The 26,304-nt window shown below is 43.2% G+C and overlaps 1 protein-coding gene across 2 annotated transcripts in view; it reads right to left on the bottom strand.

Moving 5' to 3' along the window:
• Window positions 1-12,491: 12,491 nt before the first annotated feature.
• LOC106594578 (perforin-1) overlaps window positions 12,492-26,304 on the bottom strand; it is a 32,169-nt gene continuing 18,356 nt past the window's right edge. Inside the window, exons 4-7 of one of the 2 annotated variants that reach the window (XM_045710432.1) lie at window positions 22,997-23,213; window positions 21,991-22,299; window positions 16,328-16,521; window positions 12,492-14,176 (exon numbers count right to left, since the gene is read on the bottom strand). In XM_045710432.1, coding sequence (XP_045566388.1) covers window positions 13,762-14,176; window positions 16,328-16,521; window positions 21,991-22,299; window positions 22,997-23,213 — 1,135 coding nt within the window. In that variant the 3' untranslated portion in view covers window positions 12,492-13,761. The remainder of the gene's footprint in view (window positions 14,177-16,327; window positions 16,522-21,990; window positions 22,300-22,996; window positions 23,214-26,304) is intronic. The other variant, XM_045710434.1, reaches the window with a different exon arrangement.

Here is a 26,304-nt window from a genome sequence, read left to right as displayed (position 1 = left end):
TGCAAAGTGTGATTTCCCAGTAAGGTTATTTTTAAATCTGGCAATCCGGTTGCGTTCAAGAGATGTAAATCTATAATTCTTTGAATGACAATATAATATTTTACCAATGTTTTCGAATAGTAATTATTTAATTTGTTGTGCTGCTTGACTGGCGGTTATTGGAGGGAAACGATTTCCTCAACATTGACGCCATATTAAAACGCTGTTTTTGGATATAAATATGAACTTGATAGAACAAAAATTGCATGCATTGTCTAACATAATGTCCTAGGAGTGTCATCTGATGGAGATTGTCAAAGGTTAGTGCATCATTTTAGCTGGTTTTCTGCTTTTGGTGACGCCTGTCTTTGAATTGACAAAACATTACACACAGCTATTGTCAATGTACTCTCCTAACATAATCTAACTTTATGCTTTTGCCGTAAAGCCTTTTTGAAATCGGACAACGTGGTTAGATTAAGGAGATGTTTATCTTTCAAAGGGTGTAAGATAGTTGTATGTTTGAGAAATTTGAATTATGACATTTAATTGTTTTCAAATTTGGCGCTCTTGATATTTCACCTGTTGTTGATAGGGTGTACCAGGGGTGGGACGCTTGCGTCCCACATAGCCCATAGCAGACCAAGCAGCGGAGGAAATCTGGTGAGGACCGGGGAACACGGCTGGTAAGGGAGCCCGAGAGGCAGCCCCAATAATTTTTTTTGGGGGGGGCACAAGGGTAGTTTGGCTGGGCGAGGATGGAGCCCAAGGCCAGCTCCCCGTACCCTTTTTGGGCAGAGACCTACTGGACAGGTCCCGTGCTTTGGGGTGATGGGTGCTGTGGCGAGGCCGGGTATTTTCAGGCCGGTACGTGCAGTACCAGCGCCCCGCATGTGCCAGGGGAAAGTGGGCATCCAGCCAGTAGGGGTGATGCCAGTCCCGCGCTCGAGACTGCCAGTGCGCCTTTACGGTCCAGTGTTTCCCGCTACACTCACTAGCCTTGAGGTGCATGTCTCCAGGCTGGCACGTCCAGTACCAGCCCCACGCATCAGGCTTCTAGTGCGTAAGCCCAGCCTCGCCAGTCTGGAGCCGCCAGAGCCGCCCGCCAGTCTGAAGCCGCCAGAGCCGCCCGCCAGTCTGGAGCCGCCAGAGCCGCCCGCCAGTCTGGAGCCGCCAGAGCCGCCCGCCAGTCTGGAGCCGCCAGGGCCGCCCGCCAGCCGGGCGCAGCAGGAATCGCCCGCCAGCCGGGCGCAGTCAGGGTCGCCCACCAGTCCTCCGACGCGGCCAGGGGCGCCACCTAAGTGGGCCCCCTCCAATATAGATGGGTTGGGGAGGGGGGGTGTAGCACAGGTGCCGTCATTGACGGCAGCCACCCTCCCTTCCCTCCCTTTAGTTTAGGGGGATTTTCTGTTTGTTTTGGGGGATTACTGGGTTTTGTGTAAGGTGCATCCAGGGTCTGCACCTTTGGGGGGGGGGGGGTACTGTCACGTCCTGACCAGTATAGAGGATTATTTGTTATTGTAGTTTGGTCAGGATGTGGCAGAGGTTAGTTAGTTTATGTATTCCGGGATTTTGGGTTTCTTTTCTATGTTTGTGTTTCTATGGGTTTTCTATCTGTTCTGTTCCTATGTTAGTTTATTGGGGTATGGACTCTCAATTGATGGCAGGTGTTTTGTAGTTGCCTTTGATTGGGAGTCCTATATATTAGGGTGTGTTTGGTCTTGTTGTTTGTGGGTAGTTGTTTTAGCACTGCTATACGTGTGTAGCCTGCTATACTGTTTCCTGTCGGTTGCTGTTTTCTTGTTTTGTTCGTGGTGTTCACATTATAATAAATTATGATGAGCACGCAATCCGTTGCATATTGGTCCACTTTGTCCGACAGCGATTTCAACATATCTTCTGACGAAGAGGAACGTGACACTCCTATAGCCAATGTATTTATGTTCTTTCTCCTTCAGCACAGCTGCTTATCTCCCACACAAGCCCAAGAAAGGGATAGATATTAATGTTTGTTTCAATTTTATCAATGCCACCTCAGCCTCATCACTCCAGACCACAACTTCACTCGCCCCCATCTTTCCCCCATTAATACAATCCTGCAGTGGTTCAACTATCTCTGCATAGTCCTTCAACCACGGACAACAGTAAGCACACAGCCAACAAAGACATCATGTGCTGCTTGGTGACAGGTTTAGGCAAAGCTTTCATTGCCTCTAATCTGTCTTTGGAGAGGCTGTGTCCCTCAGAAGTAATTTCATGACCCAAATATTTAAAGGAGCTCCATCATAATTGTATCAAATGAAATATTATTGGTCACATACACATGGCTAGCAGATGTTAATGCGAGTGTAGTGCTTGCGCTTCTAGTTACTGCATTACAATGCAATAATATCTAACAAGTAATAAAATTAATTCACAACAACTACCTTATACACACAAATGTAAAGGGATGAGTAAGAATATGTACATATAAATATATGGATGAGAGATGGCCGTGTGGCATAAGCAAGATGCAGTTGATGGTATAGAGCAGCATCTACATATGAGATGAGTAATGTAGGATATGTAAACATTATTAAAGTGGTGTTATTTAAAGTGACTAGTGATACCTTTTATTAAGTCCGTTTATTAAAGTGGCCAAACTTTATGACAATTTTCTGCCCATAAAATCAACAATGCACAAGTATCCTCGTGACATATATTTTCTCACTGTGAGCAAACCAACAAATCATCAACATATTGAACCAAAATACTTCCACCAGGGGCAACAAAACCCTCAAGGTTTCGAGCCATTTCTTGGGCAAAGATGGCAGGTGATTCAACATCGCCTTGAGGTCCATGTCCATTTTATTTTACCAAGAAACGTAAACGAGAACAACTCCTGTGACTCTTCAGCCACAGGGATACTGAAGAAAGCATTCACCAAATCAATTACTGAAAAACAACAACTACCTGGAGGCAACTGGGATAAAATAAGCACCAGGGCTGCTCTAGCATGTACAGCATCATTTACAAGTCTAAGGTCTTGCACAAAACGATAATCACCAGATGGTTTTCCTAACAGATAAAATTGGTGTGTTAGAGGGCGAATTCGGAAAGGGAACCAGAGTGCTTCTTTCAACTAACACACTATTTATGGCAATGATACCCTTTTCGGCTTCTTTGCTAAGAGAGTACTAAACTTTGTGAGGTCTGTGGGTGCCTTTTGCAATAACGACAACAGGTGCAGCTCCTTTCATGCGTCCAATGTCGGTCTTTGATCGAGTATTACCTCTTCCTCTGCCTCTACCTTGGCCTCTTCCTCTGCCTCTTCCTCTGTCTCTTCCTCTTCCTCTGCCTCTACACTCTTCCTGAGTGTTGCAAGATTTTCTCCATTCTCTCCATTCTCTCCTAACCCCTAGATAACGTTAGAAATTCAAGTCTACAGAATTTTGTGTAGTTTACACAGAACTGGTTTGGGTATTAAACCACACACGCACCTCTTTCACACCGGGGCTAGTCCCCTGACAGCTCTCATTCACTCAGTACTTAATACAAATTATATCTAATATTATTCACATAAACGCCTATAGACAAAGGTGCTTTTCCTGCCCTCGTCTTTAGCCTTCTCTCTCAGACTATGGTATCTTTCCATTTACTTCATTTGTAAGGTTTAATTTTAGTGGTTTCATTTTTTTATATATATATAAAGATTCATTTAAATTGACTTACTGAAAATTCAGTAGATGTGTCCCTCTATTGTTCAGTTATGATATGTCTCCTCCCGGGCAGTTCACAGTCAAGGTATGGTCTGGGCGGATACTAGTCATCTTTCCGTCAGATGAGAAATTTCCTCACGCCTTCCCATAGAATGCGCAAAATCAATCATCCTGTTTGTGATGGCAGAACTGTCATGGGAAATTACCACCAGGTAGTCAAACTTAAATGATTGTTCTTATTAATATACATCCAGAGAGGTTTCAACAAACTTAACGCACAACGTACAAGTCTGACAGGAGCTCTGAAGGGGCCATCCCTTCAGTTCTCTACCTCTACCGCCACACAAAAAAGCTACATAGGTATGGTTGCTAGGGTTGGTTCCTGCAGGTGACAGGCTGTTAGTGCACGGGCTGTTCTGCCAATTGGTCTGAGGAGGTCACAGTCACCTGCACAAAGCACAATAGAGTGAGAGAGAACAAGCACAAGATGTACAATGCAAGGCTATCTCTTCATCCAACAACATTTCCCACCACACTTCCTATATGGTTAATAATGACTTGCCATTGGTTACAATGTTGCCAGCTATGGTATATGAGGCGATAGTAGGCCTAGTTGGACAAGGCTATCTAAGTGTGCACATAATGCAAGTAAAAGGTCAACATTAATTATTTAATGAAAACAAAATGTAAACTAGACTAATTTTCTCCAGAGTTTTCGTCAACTGATTATAACTAACACTAATGAAGGATGAAATGACTAAAATGTGACTAAGATGAAGGTCTTTCGACCTTAATCTGTGGCTCAGTTGGTAGAGCATGATGTTTGCAACACCAGGGTTGTGGGTTCGATTCCCACAGGGGGCCAGTACAAAAACAAAATATTAAAAAAAGGAAAAAAAGCATAAAATGATATGTATGCATTCACTACTGTAAGTCGCTCTTGATAAGAGCATCTGCTAAATGACTAAAATGTAAAAAATCTCAAATAAATACTTACATTTGAAGTTTACATACACCTTAGCCAAATACATTTAAACTCAGTTTTTTCACATTTAACCTCTTACATCTAGACGTTCAGCTAGCGGAACACCTGCTCCAATAGCCAATGATGGGCGTGGCGCGAATTACAAATTCCTCAAATATACAAAAACTTCCATTTTTCAAACATATAACTATTTTACACCATTTTAAAGACAAGACTCTCCTTTATCTAACCACACTGTCCGATTTCAAAAAGGCTTTACAACGAAAGCAAAAAATTAGATTATGTCAGCAGAGTACCCAGCCAGAAATAATCAGACACCCATTTTTCAAGCTAGCATATAATGTCACATAAATCCAAACCACAGCTAAATGCAGCACTAACCTTTGATGATCTTCATCAGATGACACCCCTAGGACATTATGTTATACAATACATGCATGTTTTGTTCAATCAAGTTCATATTTATATCAAAAACCAGCTTTTTACATACATGTGACGTTCAGAACTAGCATACCCCCCGCAAACTTCCGGTGAATTTACTAAATTACTCACGATAAACGTTCACAAAAAACATAACAATTATTTTAAGAATTATAGATACAGAACTCCTCTATGCACTCGCTATGTCCGATTTTAAAATAGCTTTTCGGTGAAAGCACATTTTGCAATATTCTCAGTAGATAGCCCGGCATCACAGGGCTAGCTATTTAGACACCCAGCAAGTTTAGCACTCACCAAAGTCAGATTTACTATAAGACAAATGTTATTACCTTTGCTGTTCTTCGTCAGAATGCACTCCCAGGACTTCTACTTCAATAACAAATGTTGGTTTGGTCCCAAATAATCCATTGTTATATCCAAATAGCGGAGCTTTGTTCGTGCGTTCAAGACACTATCCGAATGGTAAAGAAGGGTGACGAGCACGACGCATTTCGTGACCAAAAAAATCTAAATATTCCATTACCGTACTTCGAAGCATGTCAACCGCTGTTTAAAATCAATTTTTATGCCATTTTTCTCGTAAAAAAAGCGATAATATTCCGACCGGGAATCTGCGTTTAGGTAAAAAGACGAAAGAAAATAAAGCATGGGGTCGACTCGTGCACGCGCCTAAGCCCATTGTCCTCTGATCGGCCACTTACCAAAGGCGATAATGTGTTTCAGCCAGAGGCTGCCTCGATATCATTCAGCTTTTTCCCGGGTTCTAAGAGCCTATGGGAGCCGTAGGAAGTGTCACGTTACAGCAAAGATCCTCAGTCTTCAATAAAAAGAGCCAAAATGAACAAGAACTTGTCAGACAGGTCACTTCCTGTATGGAATCTTCTCAGGTTTTTGCCTGCCATATGAGTTCTGTTATACTCACAGACACCATTCAAACAGTTTTAGAAACTTTAGGGTGTTTTCTATCCAAAGCCAATAATTAGATGCATATTCTAGTTTCTGGGCAGGAGTAATAATCAGATAAAATCGGGTACGTTTTTTATCTGGCCGTGAAAATACTGCCCCTAGCCATAACAGGTTAATCCTAGTAAAAAGTCCTTGTCTTAGGTCAGTTAGGATCAACACTTTATGTTAAGAATATGAAACGTCAGAATAATAGTAGAGAGAATGATTCATTTCAGCTTTTATTTCTTTCATCACATTCCCAGTGGGTCAGAAGTTTACATACACTCAATTAGTGTTTGGTAGCATTGCCTTTAAATTGTTTAACTTGGGTCAAATGTTTGGGGTAGCCTTCCACATGCTTCCCACAATAAGTTGGGTGAATTTTGGCCCATTCCTCCTGACATAGCTGGTGTAACTGAGTCAGGTTTGTAGGCCTCCTTGCTCGCACACGCTTTTTTAGTTCTGCCCACAAATGTTCTATAGGATTGAGGTCAGGGCTTTGTGATGGTCACTCCAATACCTTGACTTTGTTGTCATTAACCTCTCTAGGGTAGATGGCACCAAATCGTCCCACCTACGCAACAGCCAGTCTAATCCCGTGGCGCGATATTCAAATACCTTAAAAATGCTATTACTTCAATTTCTCAAACATATAACTATTTTACACCATTTTAAAGACAAGACTCTCCTTTATCTAACCACACTGTCCGATTTCAAAAAGGCTTTACAACGAAAGCAAAACATTACATTATGTCAGCAGAGTACCCAGCCAGAAATAATCAGACACCCATTTTTCAAGCTAGCATATAATGTCACAAAAACCCAGAAGACAGCTAAATGCAGCACTAACCTTTGATGATCTTCATCAGATGACAACCCTAGGACATTATGTTATACAATGCATGCATGTTTTGTTCAATCAAGTTCATATTTATATCAAAAAACAGCTTTTTTACATTAGCATGTGACGTTCAGAACTAGCATACCCCCCGCAAACCTCCGGTGAATTTACTAAATTACTCACGATAAACGTTCACAAAAAACATAACAATTATTTTAAGAATTATAGATACAGAACTCCTCTATGCACTTGATATGTCGGTGAAAGCACATTTTACAATATTCTCAGTAGATAGCCCGGCATTACGGGGGCTGAGTCACTGGCTTACTGGTGTTCTTCCATGCCGTCCCTGGGAGGGGTGCGTCACTTGAGTGGGTTGAGTCACTGACGTGGTCTTCCTGTCTGGGTTGGCGCCCCCCCTTGGGCTGTGCCGTGGCGGAGATCTTTGTGGGCTATACTCGGCCTTGTCCCGGGATGGTATGTTGGTGGTTGGAGATATCCCTCCAGTGGTGTGGAGGCTGTGCTTTGGCAAAGTGGGTGGGGTTATATCCTACCTGTTTAGCCCTGTCCGGGGGTTTCATCGGATGGGGCCACAGTGTGTCCCGACCCCTCCTGTCTCAGCCCGAGTATTTATTCTGCAGTAGTTTATGTGTCAGGGGGCTAGGGTCAGTCTGTTATATCTGGAGTATTTCTCCTGTCTTATCCGGTGTCCTGTGTGAATTTAAGTATGCTCTCTCTAATTCTCTCTCTCTTTTTCTCTCTTTTTCTCACTTTTCCTCTCTGTCTCTCTCTTTCTCTCTTTCTTTCTTTCTTTCTCTCTCGGAGGACCTGAGGCCTAGGACCATGCCTCAGGACTAACTGGCCTGATGACTCCTTGCTGTCCCCAGTCCACCTGGCCGTGCTGCTGCTACAGTTTCAACTGCTCTGCCTGCAGCTATGGAACCCTGACCTGTTCACCAGACGTGCTACCTGTCCCAGACCTGCTGTTTTCAACTCTCTAGAGACAGCAGGAGCAGTAGAGGTACTCTCAAAGATCGGCTATGAAAAGCCAACTGACATTTACTCCTGAGGTGCTGACCTGTTGCACCCTCGACAACCACTGTGATTATTATTATTTGACCCTGCTGGTCATCTATGAACATCTTGGCCATGTACTGTTATAATCTCCACCCGGCACAGCCAGAAGAGGACTGCCCACCCCTCATAGCCTGGTTCCTCTCTAGGTTTCTTCCTAGGTTTTGGCCTTTCTAGGGAGTTTTTCCTAGCCACCGTGTTTCTACACCTGCATTGCTTGCTGTTTGGGGTTTTAGGCTGGGTTTCTGTACAGCACTTTGTGACATCAGCTGATGTAAGAAGGGCTTTATAAATATATTTCATTGATTGATTGATTGATTGATTGGCTGATTTATTTTGATTTTCCCATGATGTCAAGCAAAGAGGCACTGAGTTTGAAGGTAGGCCTTGAAATACATCCACAGGTACAACTCCAATTGACTCAAATTATGTCAGTTAGCCTATCAGAAGCTTCTAAAGCCATGACATCATTTTCTGGAATTTTCCAAGCTGTTTAAAGGCACAGTGAACTTAGTGTATGTAAACTTCTGACTTACTGGAATTGTAATACAGTGAATTATAAGTGAAATAATATGTCTGTAAGCAATTGTTGGAAAAAATGACTTGTGTCATGCACAAAGTAGATGTCCTAACCGACTTGCCAAAACTATAGTTTGTTAACAAGAATTTTGTGGAGTGGTTGAAAAACGAGTTTTAATGACTACAACCTAAGTGTATGAAAACTTCCGACTTCAACTGTACGTCAAACAATCTCTGAAACGCGCACGAACACGGATGTGCACACACGGACTCTCTCTCTCTCACACACACCCACACACACAGACACACACACACACACACACACACACACACACACACACACACACACACACACACACACACACACACACACACACACACACACACACACACACACACACACATACACATACACATACACATACACACACACAAACAGGGACACACACGCACACACAAACACAGGGCCACACACACACACACAGGGACACACACACACAGGGACACCCACACACAAACAGGGACACACACAGGGACACACACACACAAACAGGGACACACACAGGGACACACACACACACAGGGACACACACCCACACACACACATTGATATCATGATCCAAATGCCAGAAGTACAGTATGTGTGTGTGTGTTCGCCTGTGTTCATGTGTTACCTGTGCTGAACAGTCCCACATCTCCCCCATTGCGTGCAGAGTTGCAGGCACTGAACTGACAGGCCTCTCCAAACACAACAACACAAGAAAGGGGGTGGAGGGATATCATGGACAGACAGATGATGTAGATTGTGTAAAGGCTCCCTGCTCTGGATAAAGATCAACCAACCACCCAACCAAGTTAAACAAACCCACAGACACACTCTCAACCTGAGAGGGAAAAGGAGAGAAAAGGGGGGACAGATGGAGAGAGAGATAATGTCGACTGATCGTGTACAATTCCCCGCTGTTCTGGTTGCTACATCATTTACTATGTTCAGAGGTAAACTCCATATAAATGTGAATCGATTCTCGAATCAAAATGGTCTTGCTATCTCAAACGACAAGGTTTATTCCATCTAAATGTGAATCGATTCTCGAATCACGATACGGTTCTAGAAACATAAAGCCCTCTACTTTCATATCACATCAAAAATAATTTCCCAAATGCAAAATGGACACTTTCTGTAATACCACAGGAGGCTGGTGAGGGGAGGATGGGTCATAATAATGTCTGGAATGGAGAAATAGAAATGGTATCAAGCACATGGAAACCACGTGTAAGATACCACTCCATTCCTTCCTTTCCACCCATGACTATGAGGCCATCCTTCTTCCATTACAAATCAAATCAAATTTTATTGGTCACATGTGCCGAATATACAAGATGGAGACCTTACAGTGAAATGCTTACTTACAAGCCCTTAACCAATGATGCAGTTTAAAGAAAATACCTAAACAATAAAATTAAAAAAGTAAGAGGTAAGAAAACAAATAATTAAGAGCAACGGTAAATCACAATAGCGGGGCTATATACAGGGGTACCGGTACAGAGTCAATGTGGAAGCTATATACAGGAGATACCGGTACAGAGTCAATGTGGAGGCTATATACAGGGGATACCGGTACAGAGTCAATGTGGAGGCTATATACAGGAGATACCGGTTCAGAGTCAATGTGGAGGCTATATACAGGGGATACCGGTACAGAGTCAATGTGGAGGCTATATACAGGGGATACCGGTACAGAGTCAGTATGGAGGCTATATACAGGGGGTACAGGGTAGTAATGAGGCTATATACAGGGGATACCGGTATATAGCCTCACTACTGTATATAGCCTCACTATATATAGCCTCGCTACTGTTATAGCCTCGCTACTTTTATAGCCTCACTACTGTATATAGCCTCACTACTGTATATAGCCTCACTACTGTTATAGCCTCACTACTGTATATAGCCTCACTACTGTCTATAGCCTCACTACTGTATATAGCCTCGCAACCGTATATAGCCTCACTACTGTATATAGCCTCACTACTGTATATAGCCTCGCAACCGTATATAGCCTCGCTACCGTATATAGCCTCACTACTGTTACGTTTCACTGCCTTTTTTACTGTTGTTTTTATTTCTTTACTTATCTATTATTCACCTAATACCTATTTTTTACTTAAAAATTGCACTGTTGGTTAGGGCCTGTTAGTAAGTATTTCACTGTAAGGTCTACACCTGTTGTATTCGGCGCACGTGAGAAATAAACTTTGATTTGATATTTATGTATATATAAACATTCAGACAGAGGGGGATTCCATCAGAGGCAGAGAGAGGAAAGGGAGGACATCCAGGATTAGGGTCTCCCCTGTTTAAACATTTATAAAAGGGTGTGATAGCTTGCTAATGTTAGAGCAGCGTCCACATGACCTGCTGTAAGAAGAACTTCTGTTCCAGTGTTCTTTGAGTCTGTATATGCTCCACTGGGACTGCTATATGGTGTGCTAAGTTTTGCCATTTTAAATCAACCCACATTGATCAGGTCACACCTCACCACCCACATTGATCAGGTCACACTTCACCACCCATATTAACCAGGTCACACTCTACCACCCATATTGATCAGGTCACACCTCACCCCCCATATTGATCAGGTCACACCTCACCACCCATATTAATCAGGTCACACCTCACCCCCCATATTGATCAGGTCACACCTCACCACCCACATTGATCAGGTCACACTTCACCACCCATATTAACCAGGTCACACTCAACCACCCATATTGATCAGGTCACACCTCACCACCCATATTGATCAGGTCACACCTCACCACCCACATTGATCAGGTCACACCTCACCCCCCATATTGATCAGGTCACACATCACCACCCATATTGATCAGGTCACACCTCACCACCCATATTGATCAGGTCACACCTCACCACCCACATTAATCAGGTCACACCTCACCACCCATATTGATCAGGTCACACCTCACCACCCACATTGATCAGGTCACACCTCACCCCCCATGTTGATCAGGTCACACATCACCCCCCCATATTGATCAGGTCACACATCAACACCCATATTGATCAGGTCACACCTCACCACCCATATTGATCAGGTCACACCTCACCACCCATATTGATCAGGTCACACATCACCCCCCCATATTGATCAGGTCACACATCACCACCCATATTGATCAGGTCACACCTCACCACCCATATTGATCAGGTCACACCTCACCACCCATATTGATGATCAGGTCACACCTCACCACCCATATTGATCAGGTCAAACCTCACCTCACCCACACAAATGCAGCAAACATACTGTATCTCAAAGGCCATTAAAGGACGGTGCACAATGTTTAGGGGAAATGGGTCATTCAATACAAACTGTCATGCAACGTTTATTGAACTAAACACACCCCACGTGTATCTGGAACCCACCCACAGCAAAAGCATCAGACCGACACCAAACAAAATAAAAGTCCAGAGCCAGGTTTATAAAATAAGAGTTCTCTTAATAGAGGGAGATGAACAGGTCAAATGAAGTGCCTCTTAGTAGATTCAAGCTGATGCACCAGCACTGGAACTGCTGGTGCATCTATCCTCCTTTCATCCTCCCTCTCTCTCTCTCTTCTTCCCCCTGTCTCCTTCTCTTCCTCCCTCTCTCTTCCTTCTGTTCCTCTCTCTTTCCCAACCTGTTTATCCTCCTCCTCTCTATTCTCTCTCTCTCTCTCTCTCTCTCTCTCTCTCTCTTCTTCCCCCTGTCTCCTGCTGTTCCTCCCTCTCTTCTTCCCCCTCTCTTCCTCCTGTTCCTCTCTCTTTCCCAACCTCTTTCTCCTCCCCCCTTCGTATTATGATGTGTATAGGTTAAACTGCTCCTAGATCTGTGGCTGATGTATGCCATAAAATATTATGTATCTCTAGCAGTGCTGCCATCTACAGGACAGACTGAGTTACTACAGCACAACCCTACAGTCAGAGTGTACAACACCACAACTAAAGTCCTTTGATTTATATATTTATTTAACAGGGACAATGCACATCAATGAACATTTCTGTAAAAATGCCAGATTGAGACAACTGGCTATCTGTAGTCCTTGGGCAGATATTATTTTTCACTTGCGGCATGTATATATAACAATATAAATTGCACATTATATATCAACACCGTGAGACATGAAGCATGTCCTTTATATATAAGCTAAAGTGTAAAGGCCCTAAAACGGATCCTTGTGGGACCCCATTATACAGTTGCCAGACAATTAGACTTTCTGGTTGATTATAACACTGTATTCTGTCAGATACACTAATCCATCCATTTTAAAGCATTGGGGGAGAAATTGAACTTTGCTAGTTTAGAGAGTAGTATTCTGTGATTTACACTATCAAGTGCTTTTAGCAAATATATAAAACACAGCTCCTACCACTTCCACTTTGGCAAATTTTTATTTAACCTTCTCCAAAAAATAACGTCTCTGAAGCCGAATTGCATGGGTTATAATGAGTAATCACTAGTATTCAAGTGATCAGTCAATTGCTCAGCAACTATCCTCTCTGCAGCCTTTGAAACAACTGATGAAATACTTCTAGGTCTATAATTATTGACCTTAAAACAATCTCCAGACTTGAACATGGTGGTAACAGCAGCTGACTTCCCTTGGGAAGATACCTTGGTTCATGGATAGATTCATCTGATGTGTTATTGGTGATGTTGAAATATCTTTATGTGTTTTAAAGAACACATTATCAAAACCATAGACATATTTGGCTTTAGAGGTTTTCAAACTTTCACCTCCAGTAGTTGGAATCATATCAAACATTTTGAGTGAGTCTTCGCATTGCGTGTTAAATAACTCGCTGTCACTGTCAACTATTGCCCCACATCTAGTACAGACTGAATAAAGAAATTGTCAAAAGCAGTGGCTATAGAGTAGCTCTATCAATCAGTTTTCTATAACACATAAAATATTTTAATCGTTTGACAGGCACCATGTAAATATAAGGTACAATGTAATTTGTTTAGGTCACAGACAAGCTTAGGTGTGAATAATCATTATATAGTCATCTGAATCCTATATACTCCCTGATTACACAAGACAGATAAAGACATGATTGATTGAAAGATTGAGGGGAGAAAGATGCACTGAGTACAACCTAGGGGATAACATATTCTAATGATTCCCCTTGTTTTCAATGTGGTTCCTGGTGAGCTGTACAGGCAACAGTCCCACTGCCTGTAATGAATTTACTACAGTGCGTTGTGAGGGGTACATTACACAGAGATGTAAAAGAACCACAGGTATAGGACTGCTGAACTCTGGACAGAAAAGGTAGAAAAGAGATGCACACTCTTACTGTAGAGTAGATTATAGGGTACTGTGGGGGTGGAAGGTTTGTATTTTTCACACTTGTCCTCGGTCAGGTGAGGGTCACAGGTGAGGGTGTACAGGAAATTAAAGCCCCCCCCGCTGTTGTTACACCAGCGTTCGTGTGTCCCCTGCTCGAGGTCGAAGGTACAGTCACTCAGGTTGTCATCTTTATCCACAGGATCGTAATCCCAGACCGCGACATTTAGACTCAGGTCTTTGTCAAAGGGACCCATGTCAAAGGTAGCATTCCAGACAGGATTATTGGATGGAATCACATCGGTCTTATGGGACTTGGAACCGTAGGTGACCACAGCGTACCTGTAGCAGGTGGAGAAACAGGAAGTTGGAAACAAACTGGAAAGATTCAAATACTATGACATGCCACAAGAGGAGGATCAAACTCCATGGAGTGCCTAGTCTATACTGGTTTTAGTTTATGTTCCTTTCAATTAAGACTAAAGACAACCAGGTGAGGGGATTTCCTTACTAATTAGTGACCTTAATTTATCAATCAAATACAAGGGAGGAGCAAAAACCCGCACACACTCAGCCCTCTGTGGAATGAGAGAGGAGGGCCTACTTCAGTTGGCACATATTGCTTGGGTGCATCCCAAATTGATCCCTATTCCCTACATAGTGTAGAAATCTTTTGAGTTCAATATAGAAGCCTTTACACAGAGGATTCTACATGAAACCAAAAAGGGTTCTACCTGGAACCAAAAAGGGTTCTCCTATGGGGTCAGCAGAGTAACCCTTTTGGAACCCTTTCTTCTAAGAGTGTAGTGCACTCTATAGAGAATAAAAGGCTTGTAACGGAAAATTATTACGCTTGTTTGAGCATCAAGAATAGTAAAGTTTGCTTTTTATCTTACATTTTCAGAGTGGTTAAACCCAAACCTTTGAGCAAAATATGTTGAAAATACATATTCTTTGTTCAAAATTCATATTTTTGGTTGTGCTCATTGGGAAGGGGTTCCAGATAGCTAACTGCACGTTCTGCTCGGTGCTCCAGCCTCCAGCACCTCTGTTGAAAAAGTTAGCTCCACCCAACCTTTCAAAAGCCATTCAAATTAATTCCGCCCCATGAGCAGATCTGCCTCGAAAACACTTTTGAGAAAGAAAAACCCAGATGTTCAACCGCCTAATACTGCCATGAACGCCTCACAAGGCAGAGTTGACAAACCAGACAGGGTTTGGGGTTTAGCAAGTCAATGGGAGAAGTGAAAGAAATCATCTTTAAGTTGTTAATTTTCTCGAACTCTAAAGGCAAAACCTAGATGTGAGACAATGTTCACGAGCCAAAAGTGGTCTCAGTTTTTTCTGTACTAAGTCATCAAATTGAGTTCTACGTCATCAAATTGTGTACTACGTCATCAAATTGTGTATTATGTCATCAAATTGTGTACTACGTCATCCATTTTGTATGATATGTTACGAATCCAATTGTACTACATTTTGCACATTTGTTGTACTTAAGGTCCTGGAGTGCATCTTTAAGTAGCTGAAACTGTCATTACTACAAACGTTACTTTCACCCAAAAACACGTTATATCAAAGGAGTAACTTTGATTTGACGGCCTGCACATTTACATTTTGGCGCAACGTGACCGTTAGAACTGATGACGTATTTCTGCGCAACAACTATGGTAACTAACGTCGCCATGACATCACCTGCAAGCATGGTCATGAGGCAGAACTGAGCAATTTCCACTAGATAGGCCTAAATTGGCTATATTGTAAAAATAGTTTTTTGATGTTAATTTACGGTTAGGGCTAGGCGTTAGGTTTAGCAGTTAGGGTTAGATTTGATGACTTTGTGGCGGTGGCAGCTAGTGACCAGTCTGCAGGGCTGTCTCCAGAACAAGATGAATGAACAAAAATGATAACCTGCATCAGGGATTTATATTGAAAACGCTGTTATAGGCCTCATTATTTAAATGATTTTTGTAAACGGCAATAAACTTTTTGCTCGATAGATGGGTTAAAAAACGGTGTTTACCACTACACCTCTGCAGAGAACTGAACAGTTTACCTGTGTTAAGCCTCGACTACACCTCTGCAGAGAACTGAACAGTTTACCTGTGTTAAGCCTCGACTACACCTCTGCAGAGAACTGAACAGTTTACCTGTGTTAAGCCTCGACTACACCTTTGCAGAGAACTGAACAGTTTACCTGTGTTAAGCCTCGACTACACCTCTGCAGAGAACTGAACAGTTTACCTGTGTCAAGCCTCGACTACACCTCTGCAGAGAACTGAACAGTTTACCTGTGTCAAGCCTCGACTACACCTTTGCAGAGAACTGAACAGTTTACCTGTGTCAAGCCTCGACTACACCTCTGCAGAGAACTGAACAGTTTACCTGTGTCAAGCCTCGACTACACCTCTGCAGAGAACTGAACAGTTTACCTGTGTTAAGCCTCGACTACACCTTTGCAGAGAACTGAAATTGTGCAGTAACATAACATACGCTTCAGTGTCTCCCGCTATCCATTGGTAGTCTCCCCACAGTCCCCAGGCTCTGACCACCGTCACCACCAGTCTTCCCTGTGAGACCTTCCTGAGGCAGCAGTTTGAGTCCCGTCTAGAGTAAGGATCCCCACAGGACAGTTCCCCGGTGCTCTTCGGGAGGGCATTCTCCTTCAGGTAATCCTGGACAGCCTCCTTTGTATTTTGAACCAAATGTTAGCATATTAATTGATATATAACATATAACCTAAGATCCCGATTTTAGGTTTTATTTATGCATCCTGTGACAAAAATATTCAATAAACAAACCCACCTGAGTTAACAGAACTATATAACAAACAATGTTCATCAGGTTACGTCAAACGTCTGTGTTTTCTTCTCCAAAGTTCAAACTCTTTGGAGTCTCTAGCCGATAACAATAGAAATTGATAGAATATAATAGCCTTGATATGTATCATGTATATGTACAAATCTTAACCTACCATGTTAGCTAGGTAGGTAAATTAGGCTAACCAGATATCATAAACCCTGTTTATACCTGGTTCTAACGTGTGTGCTTTGTCCTGGTCTTGTCCATATTCAAGTGCCCACATATTTAGAAAGATGCGTTGTGATCTGATTGTGATCTTCCTGACATCCTCTGGAGGTAGTCAGACACTCATTGTGCGTGGCAAGCTTACAAGTACAGACGAATCGTGACATCGAAATATGTACATCATTTGCATAAAAGGAAAGACCAGGATATCTGGTCACAATTCTTGTCAAGTGCTTCATTCTATAGCTAGAAGACTCCTGATATCTCCAGGAGGGAGAAGTAGAATTTTTTCCCTTATTAATCTGTTGTTGACAGGTACTGTCTTTTTCCTAGCAAGGGCCATCTAGCTAGGGCCATGCCTGTCTTCCCAATAGCCTACTTGGTGTGTGAACTGCTGACTGCTCATAACTTGCAGATAGTTGTTGAAACGTCAACCAGGATTAAGTGGGAGGGCAACTTGCGACTTGTTTTGGTAATCAGTGGCTGTATTGGAGGGGACTGGTTTCTCCTCTCCTTGGCATTCACCAATTAGTACTTCAGTCTCCCATGGTTTCTCAGCGGCAGCTGTAAGCGGTGAATGTGTCAGTGGTGGTCTCGTCGGTAAAACGAAGACTCGCCAAAATGAAGACGGTTCTGACAAATTGTTCTGCAGAGTTCTTCGAGGAAGGAAACAGAGGAAGGCTCTCTCACTTAAAATGGCACCGAAGGGGATGGCTGCCGTTTTACGGGCTCCTAAACAACTGTGCTATTTTGTTTTTTTTTTTGCATTGTTTGTAACTCATTTTGTATATAACATTGCATCTACCATCTCTTATGACCAAAAAGAGCTTCTGGACATCAGAACAGCGATTACTCACCCCGAACTGGACAACGATATTATATTTAATGAGTCCGACGCTAAGGATATATTGCTTTGTCAAGAACAAACCCAAATTCTAGTCATCCGCGTGAAGAAAAGACGGAGAAAAACGGGGAGGAGTGCGGGGTGCATTATGAGAATTCGCCGGTGAGTAGGTAAACCACCACTACCCTTCGTATTATTGGCCAACGTACAAACATTGGAAAATAAACTAGACGATCTACGATTAAGACTATCCTACCATTAAAAACTGCAATATCTTATGTTTCACCAAGACGTGACTGAACGACGACATGGATAATATAAAGCTGGCTCAGTTTTTCGTGCATCAGCAGGACAGAGCAGCTACGTCTGGTAAGAGGAGGGGTGGGGTTGTGTGTCTATTTGTGAATAACTGCTGGTGCTATATGTTTAATGTTAAAGATGTCCAGGGTATTGCTCGCTTGAGGTAGAATACCTCATGATAAGCTGTAGACCAAACTATCTACCAAAAGAGTTCTCATCTATATTATTCGTAGCCGTCTATTTACCATCACAAACCGATGCTGGCACTAAGACTGCACTCAATGAGCTGTATAAGGCCATAAGCAAACAAGAAAATGCTCATTCAGATGCGGCGCTCCTAGTGGCCGGGGACTTTAATGCTGGCAAACTAAAATCTGTTTTACCTCATTTCTACCAGCATGTCACATGTGCAACCAGAGGAAAAAAAACTCTAGACCACCTTTACTCCACACACAAAGATGCATACAAAGCTCTCCCTCGCCCTCCATTTGGCAAATCTGACAATAATTCTATCCTCCTGATTCCTGCTTACAAGCAAAAACTAAAGCAGGAAGTACCAGTGACTCGCTCAATACGGAAGTGGTCAGATGACACAGACGCTATGCTACAGGATTGTTTTGCTAGCACAGACTGGAATATGTTCCATGATTCATCCAATGGCATTGAGGATTATACCACCTCAGTCACCGGTTTCATCAATAAGTACATCGACAACGTCGTCCCCACAATGACCACGTATTTCAACCAGAATCCATGGATTACAGACAACATCCGCACCGAGATAAAGGCTAAAGCTGCCGCATTCAAGTCGCGGGACCCTGATCCGGACACTTGTAAGAAATCCCGCTATGCCCTCAGACAAACCATCCAACAGGCAAAGTGTCAATACAGAAATAAGATTCAGTCCTACTACGCCGGCTCTGATGCTCGTCTGATGTGGCAGGGCTTGCAAACTATTACAGACTACAAATGGGAACCCATCCACGAGCTGCCCAATGAACAAGCCTAACAGACACGCAAAATTCCTTTTATGCTTGCTTCGAGGGAAGCAACACTGAAGCATGCATGCTAGCACCAGCTGTTCGACTGTGTCATCACGCTGTGTGAACACACTCTCTCAACATTCACAAAGCCTCAGGGCCAGATGGATTACCAGGATGTGTACTCAAAGCATGCACACACCAACTGGCACATGTCTTCATTGACATTTTCAACCTCACCCTGACTGAGACTGTAATACCTACATGTTTCAAACACCATACGGCCAGGTCTCAGGGCTACCACTGTTGTGTCATCGGCAAACTTAATGACGGTGTTGGTGTCGTGCCTGGACGTGCAGTCATGAGTGAACAGGGAGTACAGGAAGGGACTGAACACGCACCCCTGAGGGGCCCCCGTGTTGAGGTTCAATGTGGCGGATGTGTTGTTAGCTATCCTTACCACCTGGAGCCATTATGTCAGGAAGTCCAGGATCCAGTTGCAGAGGGAGGGGTTTAGTCCCAGGGTCCTTAGCTTATTGATGAGCTTTGAGGGCACAATGGTGCAATGATGAGCTGTAGTCAATGAATAGCATTCTCACATGTGTTCCTTTTGTTCAGGTGGGAAAGGGCCGTGTTGAGTGCAATAGAGATTGCATCATCTGTGGATCTGTTAGGGTGGTATGCAAATTGGAGTTGGTCTAGGGTTTCTGGGACAGTGGTGTTGATGTGAGCCATGACCAGCCTTTCAAAGCACTTCATGGCTACATACATGACTGCTACGGGTTGGTTGTCATTTAGGCAGGTTACCTTAGTGTTCTTGGGCACAAGGACTATGGTGGTCTGCTTAAAACATGTTGGTATTACAGACTCAGACAGGGAGAGGTTGAAAATGTCAGTGAAGACACTTGCCAGTTGGCAAGCGCACGCTCACAGTACACGTCCTGGTAATCCGTCTGGCCCTGCAGCCTTGTGAATGTTGACCTGTTTAAAGGTCTTACTCACATTGGCTGCGGAGAGCGTGATCACACAGTCTTCCGGAACAGCTGTTGCTCTCATGCATGTTTCAGTGTTATTTGCCAAGAAGCGAGCATAGAAGTAGTTTAGCTCATCTGGTAGACTCGTGTCACTGGGCAGCTCTCAGCTGTGCTTCCCTTTGTAGTCTGTAATGGTTTGCAAGCCCTACCACATCCGAGTAGCGTCAGCGCCGGTGTTGTACAATTATATCTTAGTCCTGTATTGATGCTTTGCCTGTTTGGTTTGTCGGATGGCACTGCGAGATTTGTTATAAGCTTCCGGGTTAGAGTTCTGCTCCTTGAAAGCAACAGCTCTAGCCTTTAGCTCAGTGCGGATGTTGCCTGTAATCCATGGCTTCTGGTTGGGGTATGTAGTACGATCACTGTGGGGACGACGTCATCGATGCACTTATTGATGAAGCCAGTGACTGATGTGGTGTACTCCTAAATACCATCGGATGAATCCCGGAACATATTCCAGTCTGTGCTAGCAAAACAGTCCTGTAGATTAGCACCTGCTTCATCTGACCACTTTTTTATTGATCGAGTCACTGGTGCTTACTGCTTTCATTTTTGCTTGTAAGCAGGAATCAGGAGGATAGAATTGTGGTCAGATTTGCCAAATGGAGGGTGTGGGAGAGCTTTGTATGTGCTTTCTCTGTGTGTGGAGTAAAGGTGGTCTAGAGTTTTTTTCCCCTCTGGTTGCATATTTAATATGCTGATATCAATTTGGTAAGACGGGTTGAAGTTTTCCTACATTAAAGTCCCTGGCTACTAGGAGCGCCTCCTATGGGTTTGCATATGGCGGAATACAGCTCATTCAGTGCGCCTTAATGACAGCATCAGTCTGTGGTGGTATATAGACAGCTAAGAAAAATACAGATGAAAACTCTCTAGGTCGATAGTGTGGTCTACAGCTTATCATGAGATACTCTACCTCAGGCTAGCAAAACCTTGATACTTCCTTAGATATCGTGCACCAGCTGTTATTTACAAAAAATATAGCCCGCCGCCCTTTGTCTTACCAGATGCCGCTGTTCTATCCTGTCGATACAGCGTATAGCCTTCCAGCTGTATTTTGATAATGTAGTCATTCAGCCACAACTCCGTGAAGCATAAGATATTACAGTTCTGAATGTCCCGTTGGTAGTTTAATCTTCCGCGTAGGTTGTCTATTTTATGTTCCAAAGATTGTACGCTTGCTTTGCAGAATGGAAGGAAATGGGGGGTTTATTCGTCGCCTACGAATTCTCAGAAGGCAGCCTGCCCTCTGGCACCTTTTCCTCCGCCTTCTCTTCACACAAATGACGGGGATCTGGGACTGTTCCCGGGAGAGCAGTATATCATCCACGTCGGGATCATTGGACTCGTTAAAGGGAAAAAAAGGATTCTGTCAGTCCGTGATGAGTAATCGCAGTTCTGATGCTCAGAGGTTATTTTCGGTCATAAGAGACGGTAGCAGCAACATTATGTACAAAATAAGTTAAAGAATAAGTTAAAAACATCGCAAAGAAACGAACAAAAACACACAATTGGTTAGGAATACGTAAATCGTCAGCCTTCTTCTCCGGCGCCATCTTAGATCGGTGGGTATCGTTACTCATTGTGTATTTATGCCTCAACCACCAGGGGCCCCATTGATTTTGTTGAGTCACAGGTATGAGTTGAACACACATAAGACATGGCAAGATGCTTAGAATTGCAGGAAATTAGCTTGAAAAGTGCAAAATGTTCTCTCCACCAACAACAGGGGTGTGAGCAGTTTGGGGTTGCATGCCTGGGGGTTTGTTACTAAGCCGATAAATGACAATGTCCAGCCAGACCTTTGCCACCTAGAAAAATGTGTGTGTCTGGTACCTTATTATTTCACCCACCTGTGTCCCAGGTGTAAGTCAGGCCCTGATTTGAGGGCAAGAAATAAAAAAAGCTGTGGAACTGGCTTCAAGGTCCAGATATGAATTTGAGGAAAATATATCAACAACCAAAGGCTACCTTCACTCCTTGCTGGACAACTGTGTTGGGTATAAGCAGGTGCAGAGGACTCAGATAATAGTAGATGATGTCCGGGATGTTCTTCAAGGTTCTCATCCAACTATGGAACCCCACTGAGTCATTACGGTTGAGTGACAGCTCCCCCAGCCAACCGGAGCCTCCCACCACCTTGGTGTGGTGGCTGAGGAAGCTAGAGCTGTCGGAGGTCTTCGAGTCATGGTTGTCCAGAACTTTGGAGCAACTTTGGACAGTAGAGGAAACTGATAACCCAAGGCTCACCTTAAAACCTGCGGACAAGCAGGATTCCACCTGAGAGAAGGGAAAGATGGTATACAGACACATATATTCAGAGAGTTTGGTCTTTAACGTTTCTTCCATAAAAGACTGTGATGCATTTACTACATGGGAAATATTAGTCAATGGAATTTTCTGAATGTAACTGAAGGTCTAGAAATACATTTCTAATCTAGTGCACCTGATTCTAATAATTTGCTGGTTGATGAGCTGAATCAGGTTAGTTTCAACTGGGGTTGGAGCGAAAACCTACAGGAGGGTGCTCTCCAGGAACAGGGTTGGAGAGCCCTGGTCTAGATAGATGTAAACCTACAGGAGGGTGCTCTCCAGGAACAGGGTTGGAGAGCCCTGGTCTAGATAGATGTAAACCTACACGAGGGTGCTCTCCAGGAACAGGGTTGTAGAGCCCTGGTCTAGATAGATGTAAACCTACAGGAGGGTGCTCTCCAGGAACAGGGTTGGAGAGCCCTGGTCTAGATAGACGTAAACCTACAGGAGGGTGCTCTCCAGGAACAGGGTTGGAGAGCCCTGGTCTAGATAGATGTAAACTTACAGGATGTTAGCTCTCCAGGAACAGTGTTAAAGAGCCCTGCTCAAACATTATACGTCTCTGGTTCTACGTAATGATTACAGATTGCTGTTTGAATTCCTGTAATTTCCTTTAATGGAAAATGTCCTCTATTACAACAGGCATTGAGACTAAGTAAGTCACCTGGTTTGTAGAGAGACTCTTAAGTGAAGCCTGACAGGTCTGTATTGCTGTGGTCATCGTCAGCCGGCCTCCCAGGTCAACCTGGCGGATGTAGTGAGTCCCATAGGTGTCTATGAGCCGGCGGTACTGGGCCTTGGAGGTCTCAGAGAATGAGCCCAGACGATCAATGTCCTTACGGAACTCTTCGCTGAGAACAGGGCTGTCTGACACGCGATAACTGGAACACAGGAATTTGCATATCAGATGTGAATTAAAATACGACACAGAGACGACCTTGATCTACAATTGGTTAACCCTTTCTCAGCCTATAGCATACAGAAGCAATGGTCCTTTAAACATTTTGGTGGGTGTCGCGGTAACACCAGGTCACATACAAAAAATCCACTTAAACTTGAATGTGTTACAAATCGGAACTCAAAAGATCAGAATCCATGTGCTTTTTTGTTGTTTTTGCTGTTCACACATTGGGGAAAAGATCAGATATGCCAATACATCGGAACTGAGGTGACTGTGTGAACAAAGCCTTTATGAAATGAAGACTCTTATGGAAAATTCACATGATTTCACATGGGAAAATTCCACATTTTGCGCAACTGTTTTTTTCAGATACAATTACACATGTGAAATCATGTGAAACCGTGTGTTTTTGGAACACTTCAATGTGGATTTTTACACGTGATCACATAACCTTTCACATGTGGATTCACATTTTCATGAGATGCCCTGTTAGTCACTATGAAACACACATAGATCTTTTAACATAGTGTTTTCAACTTACATACAGTGCATTCGGAAAGTATTCAGACCCCTTGACTTTTTCCACATTTTGTTACATTACAACCTTATTCTAAAATTGATAAAATTGTTTTAAACACAATAGCCCATAATGACAAGGCAAAAACTGGTTTTTAGACATGTTTGCAAATGTATACAAAAAAACTGAAATATTACATTTGCATATATATTCAGACCCTTTACTCAGTACTTTGTTGAATCACCTTTGGCAGTGATTACAGCCTCGAGGCTTCTTGGGTATGACGCTACAAGCTTGGAACACCTGTATTTGGGGAGTTTCTCCCATTCTTCTCTGCAGATCTTCTCAAGCTCCGTCAGGTTGGATGGGGAGTGTCGCTGCACAGCTATATTCAGGTCTTGCCAAAGATGTTTGATCGGGTTCAAGTCTGGGCTCTGGCTGGGCCACTCAAGGGCATTTAGAGACTTTTCCTGAAGCCACTCCTCAGTTGTCTTGGCTTTGTGCTTAGGGTCGTAGTCCTGTTGGAAGGTTAACCGTTGCCCAGTCTGAGGTCCTGAGTGCACAAGAGCAGGTTTTTATCAAGGATCGCTCTGTACATTGCTCCGTTCATCTTTCCCTCGATCCTGACCAGTCTCCAAGTCCCTGCCGCTGAAAAACATCCCCACAGCATGATGCTGCCACCACCATGCTTCACCGTAGGGATGGTGCCAGGTTTCCTCCAGACGAGACACTTGTCATTCAGGCCAAAGAGTTCAATCTTGATTTCATCAGACCAGAGAATCTTGTTTCTCATGGTCTGAGAAACCTTAGGTTCCTTTTGTCAAACTCCAAACGGGCTGTCATGTGCCTTTTACTGTAGAGTGGCTTCGGTCTGGCCACTACCATAAAGGCCTGATTGGTGGAGTGCTGCAGAGATGGTTGTCCTTCTGGAAGTATCTTCCATCTCCGCAGAGGACCTCTGGAGCTCTGTCAGAGTGACCATCGGGTTCTTGATCACCTCCCTGACCAAGGCTCTTCTCCCTCGATTGATCAGTTTAGCCAGGTGGCCACCTATAGGAAGAGTCTCGATGGTTCCAAACTTCTTCCATTTAAGAATGATGGAGGCCACTGTGTTCTTGGGGACCTTCAATGCTGCAGGAATTTTTTTGTTCCCTCCCCCAGATCTATGCCTCGACACAATCCTGTCTCAGAGCTCTACGGACAATTCGTTCAACATCATGGCTTAGTTTTTGCTCTGACATACACTGTCAACTGTGGGACCTTATATAGACAGGTGTGTGCCTTTACAAATCATGTCCAATCAATTGCATTTACCACAGGTGGACTCCAATCAAGTTGTAGAAACATCTCAAGGATGATCAATGGAAACAGGATGCACCTGAGCTCACTTTAGAGTATCATAGCAAAGGGTCTGAATACTTATGTAATTAAGGTCTTTATTTAATTGTTGATTTTATTTGCAAAAATATTGTAAAATCATGTTTTCACTTTGTCATTATGAGGTATTTTGTTTAAATAATTGAATCCAATTCAGCATAAGGATGTAACGTAAAAAAATATGGAAAAAGTCAAGGGGTCTGAATACTTTCCGAATGCACTGTATTTGACACACTTTGACCTCATTGTGCATGTTTATTTATATAGTAATTCTTATTTAGCATGTCCTCACCTGGGATTTGAACTCACAACCTCTTGGTTCACGGCATTATGATCTTCCTACTGATTTTACCAGTATTCCTACACTTCAAAGTACATCTCAGCTTTGTTAAAAAATACACTCAAGAAAAACTATTATATTCAACATATTAAATTCAAATAAAATAAAATGATTGGTCACATACACATGGTTAGCAGATGTTATTGCGAGTGTAGCGAAATGCTTGTGCATTTGTAATAAAGATAATCTAACGTTTTACCTAATGATATATAAGGAGGGCATTTGCACAACATGTTTCACAACAGCACACAACAAAATTCCAGAGACATATTGAGCAACCAACTGATACCAATCACGACCACACCCAGAGGATAGATGGCTGACTTAAGCACTCACACAAAAATGTCAAGACATGAAAGCGCCCTAGCCACACGAACTGACCACTGGTGTAAAAAACAACATTCCATGAATATCGCAACCACCCAGACACGAATTACCAGAAATACACACATACACACACACACACTTAGGTGTGTTGGACTCCGAGGACAAAGGACACTGCCAAGGGCCAATGGGAAGTCGACACCACCTGGAGAATGGACCGTCCCTCCACTCATCGACCAGTCAGGAGAGCGGACCTACTAGACTCAACCTACGTCAACACACTGTTATTTCATTGTATAAATTGGATGCACACTATGTTTTGGGGCTCTCTTCTGCTAGTTCCCTATGAGCTAAACGAAGGAGTCCGTGCACGCTTTGCCAAATATCTTTGTCTCATAATAAACTGCCTTACTATAAACTGAATCCACCCGGTCCAGCGTCTTGACTTGGTCTCCTTCTCAAGTAACTGATCATCAACAAAATTGGTAGCAGAGGATGGTTTCAAACTCCTGA

Source organism: Salmo salar, chromosome ssa02, assembly GCF_905237065.1.
Source record: "Salmo salar chromosome ssa02, Ssal_v3.1, whole genome shotgun sequence".
NCBI lineage: Eukaryota > Metazoa > Chordata > Actinopteri > Salmoniformes > Salmonidae > Salmo > Salmo salar.
The sequence above is the reverse complement of the archived record's forward strand: the minus strand, read 5'-3'. Positions and strand labels throughout refer to the sequence as shown.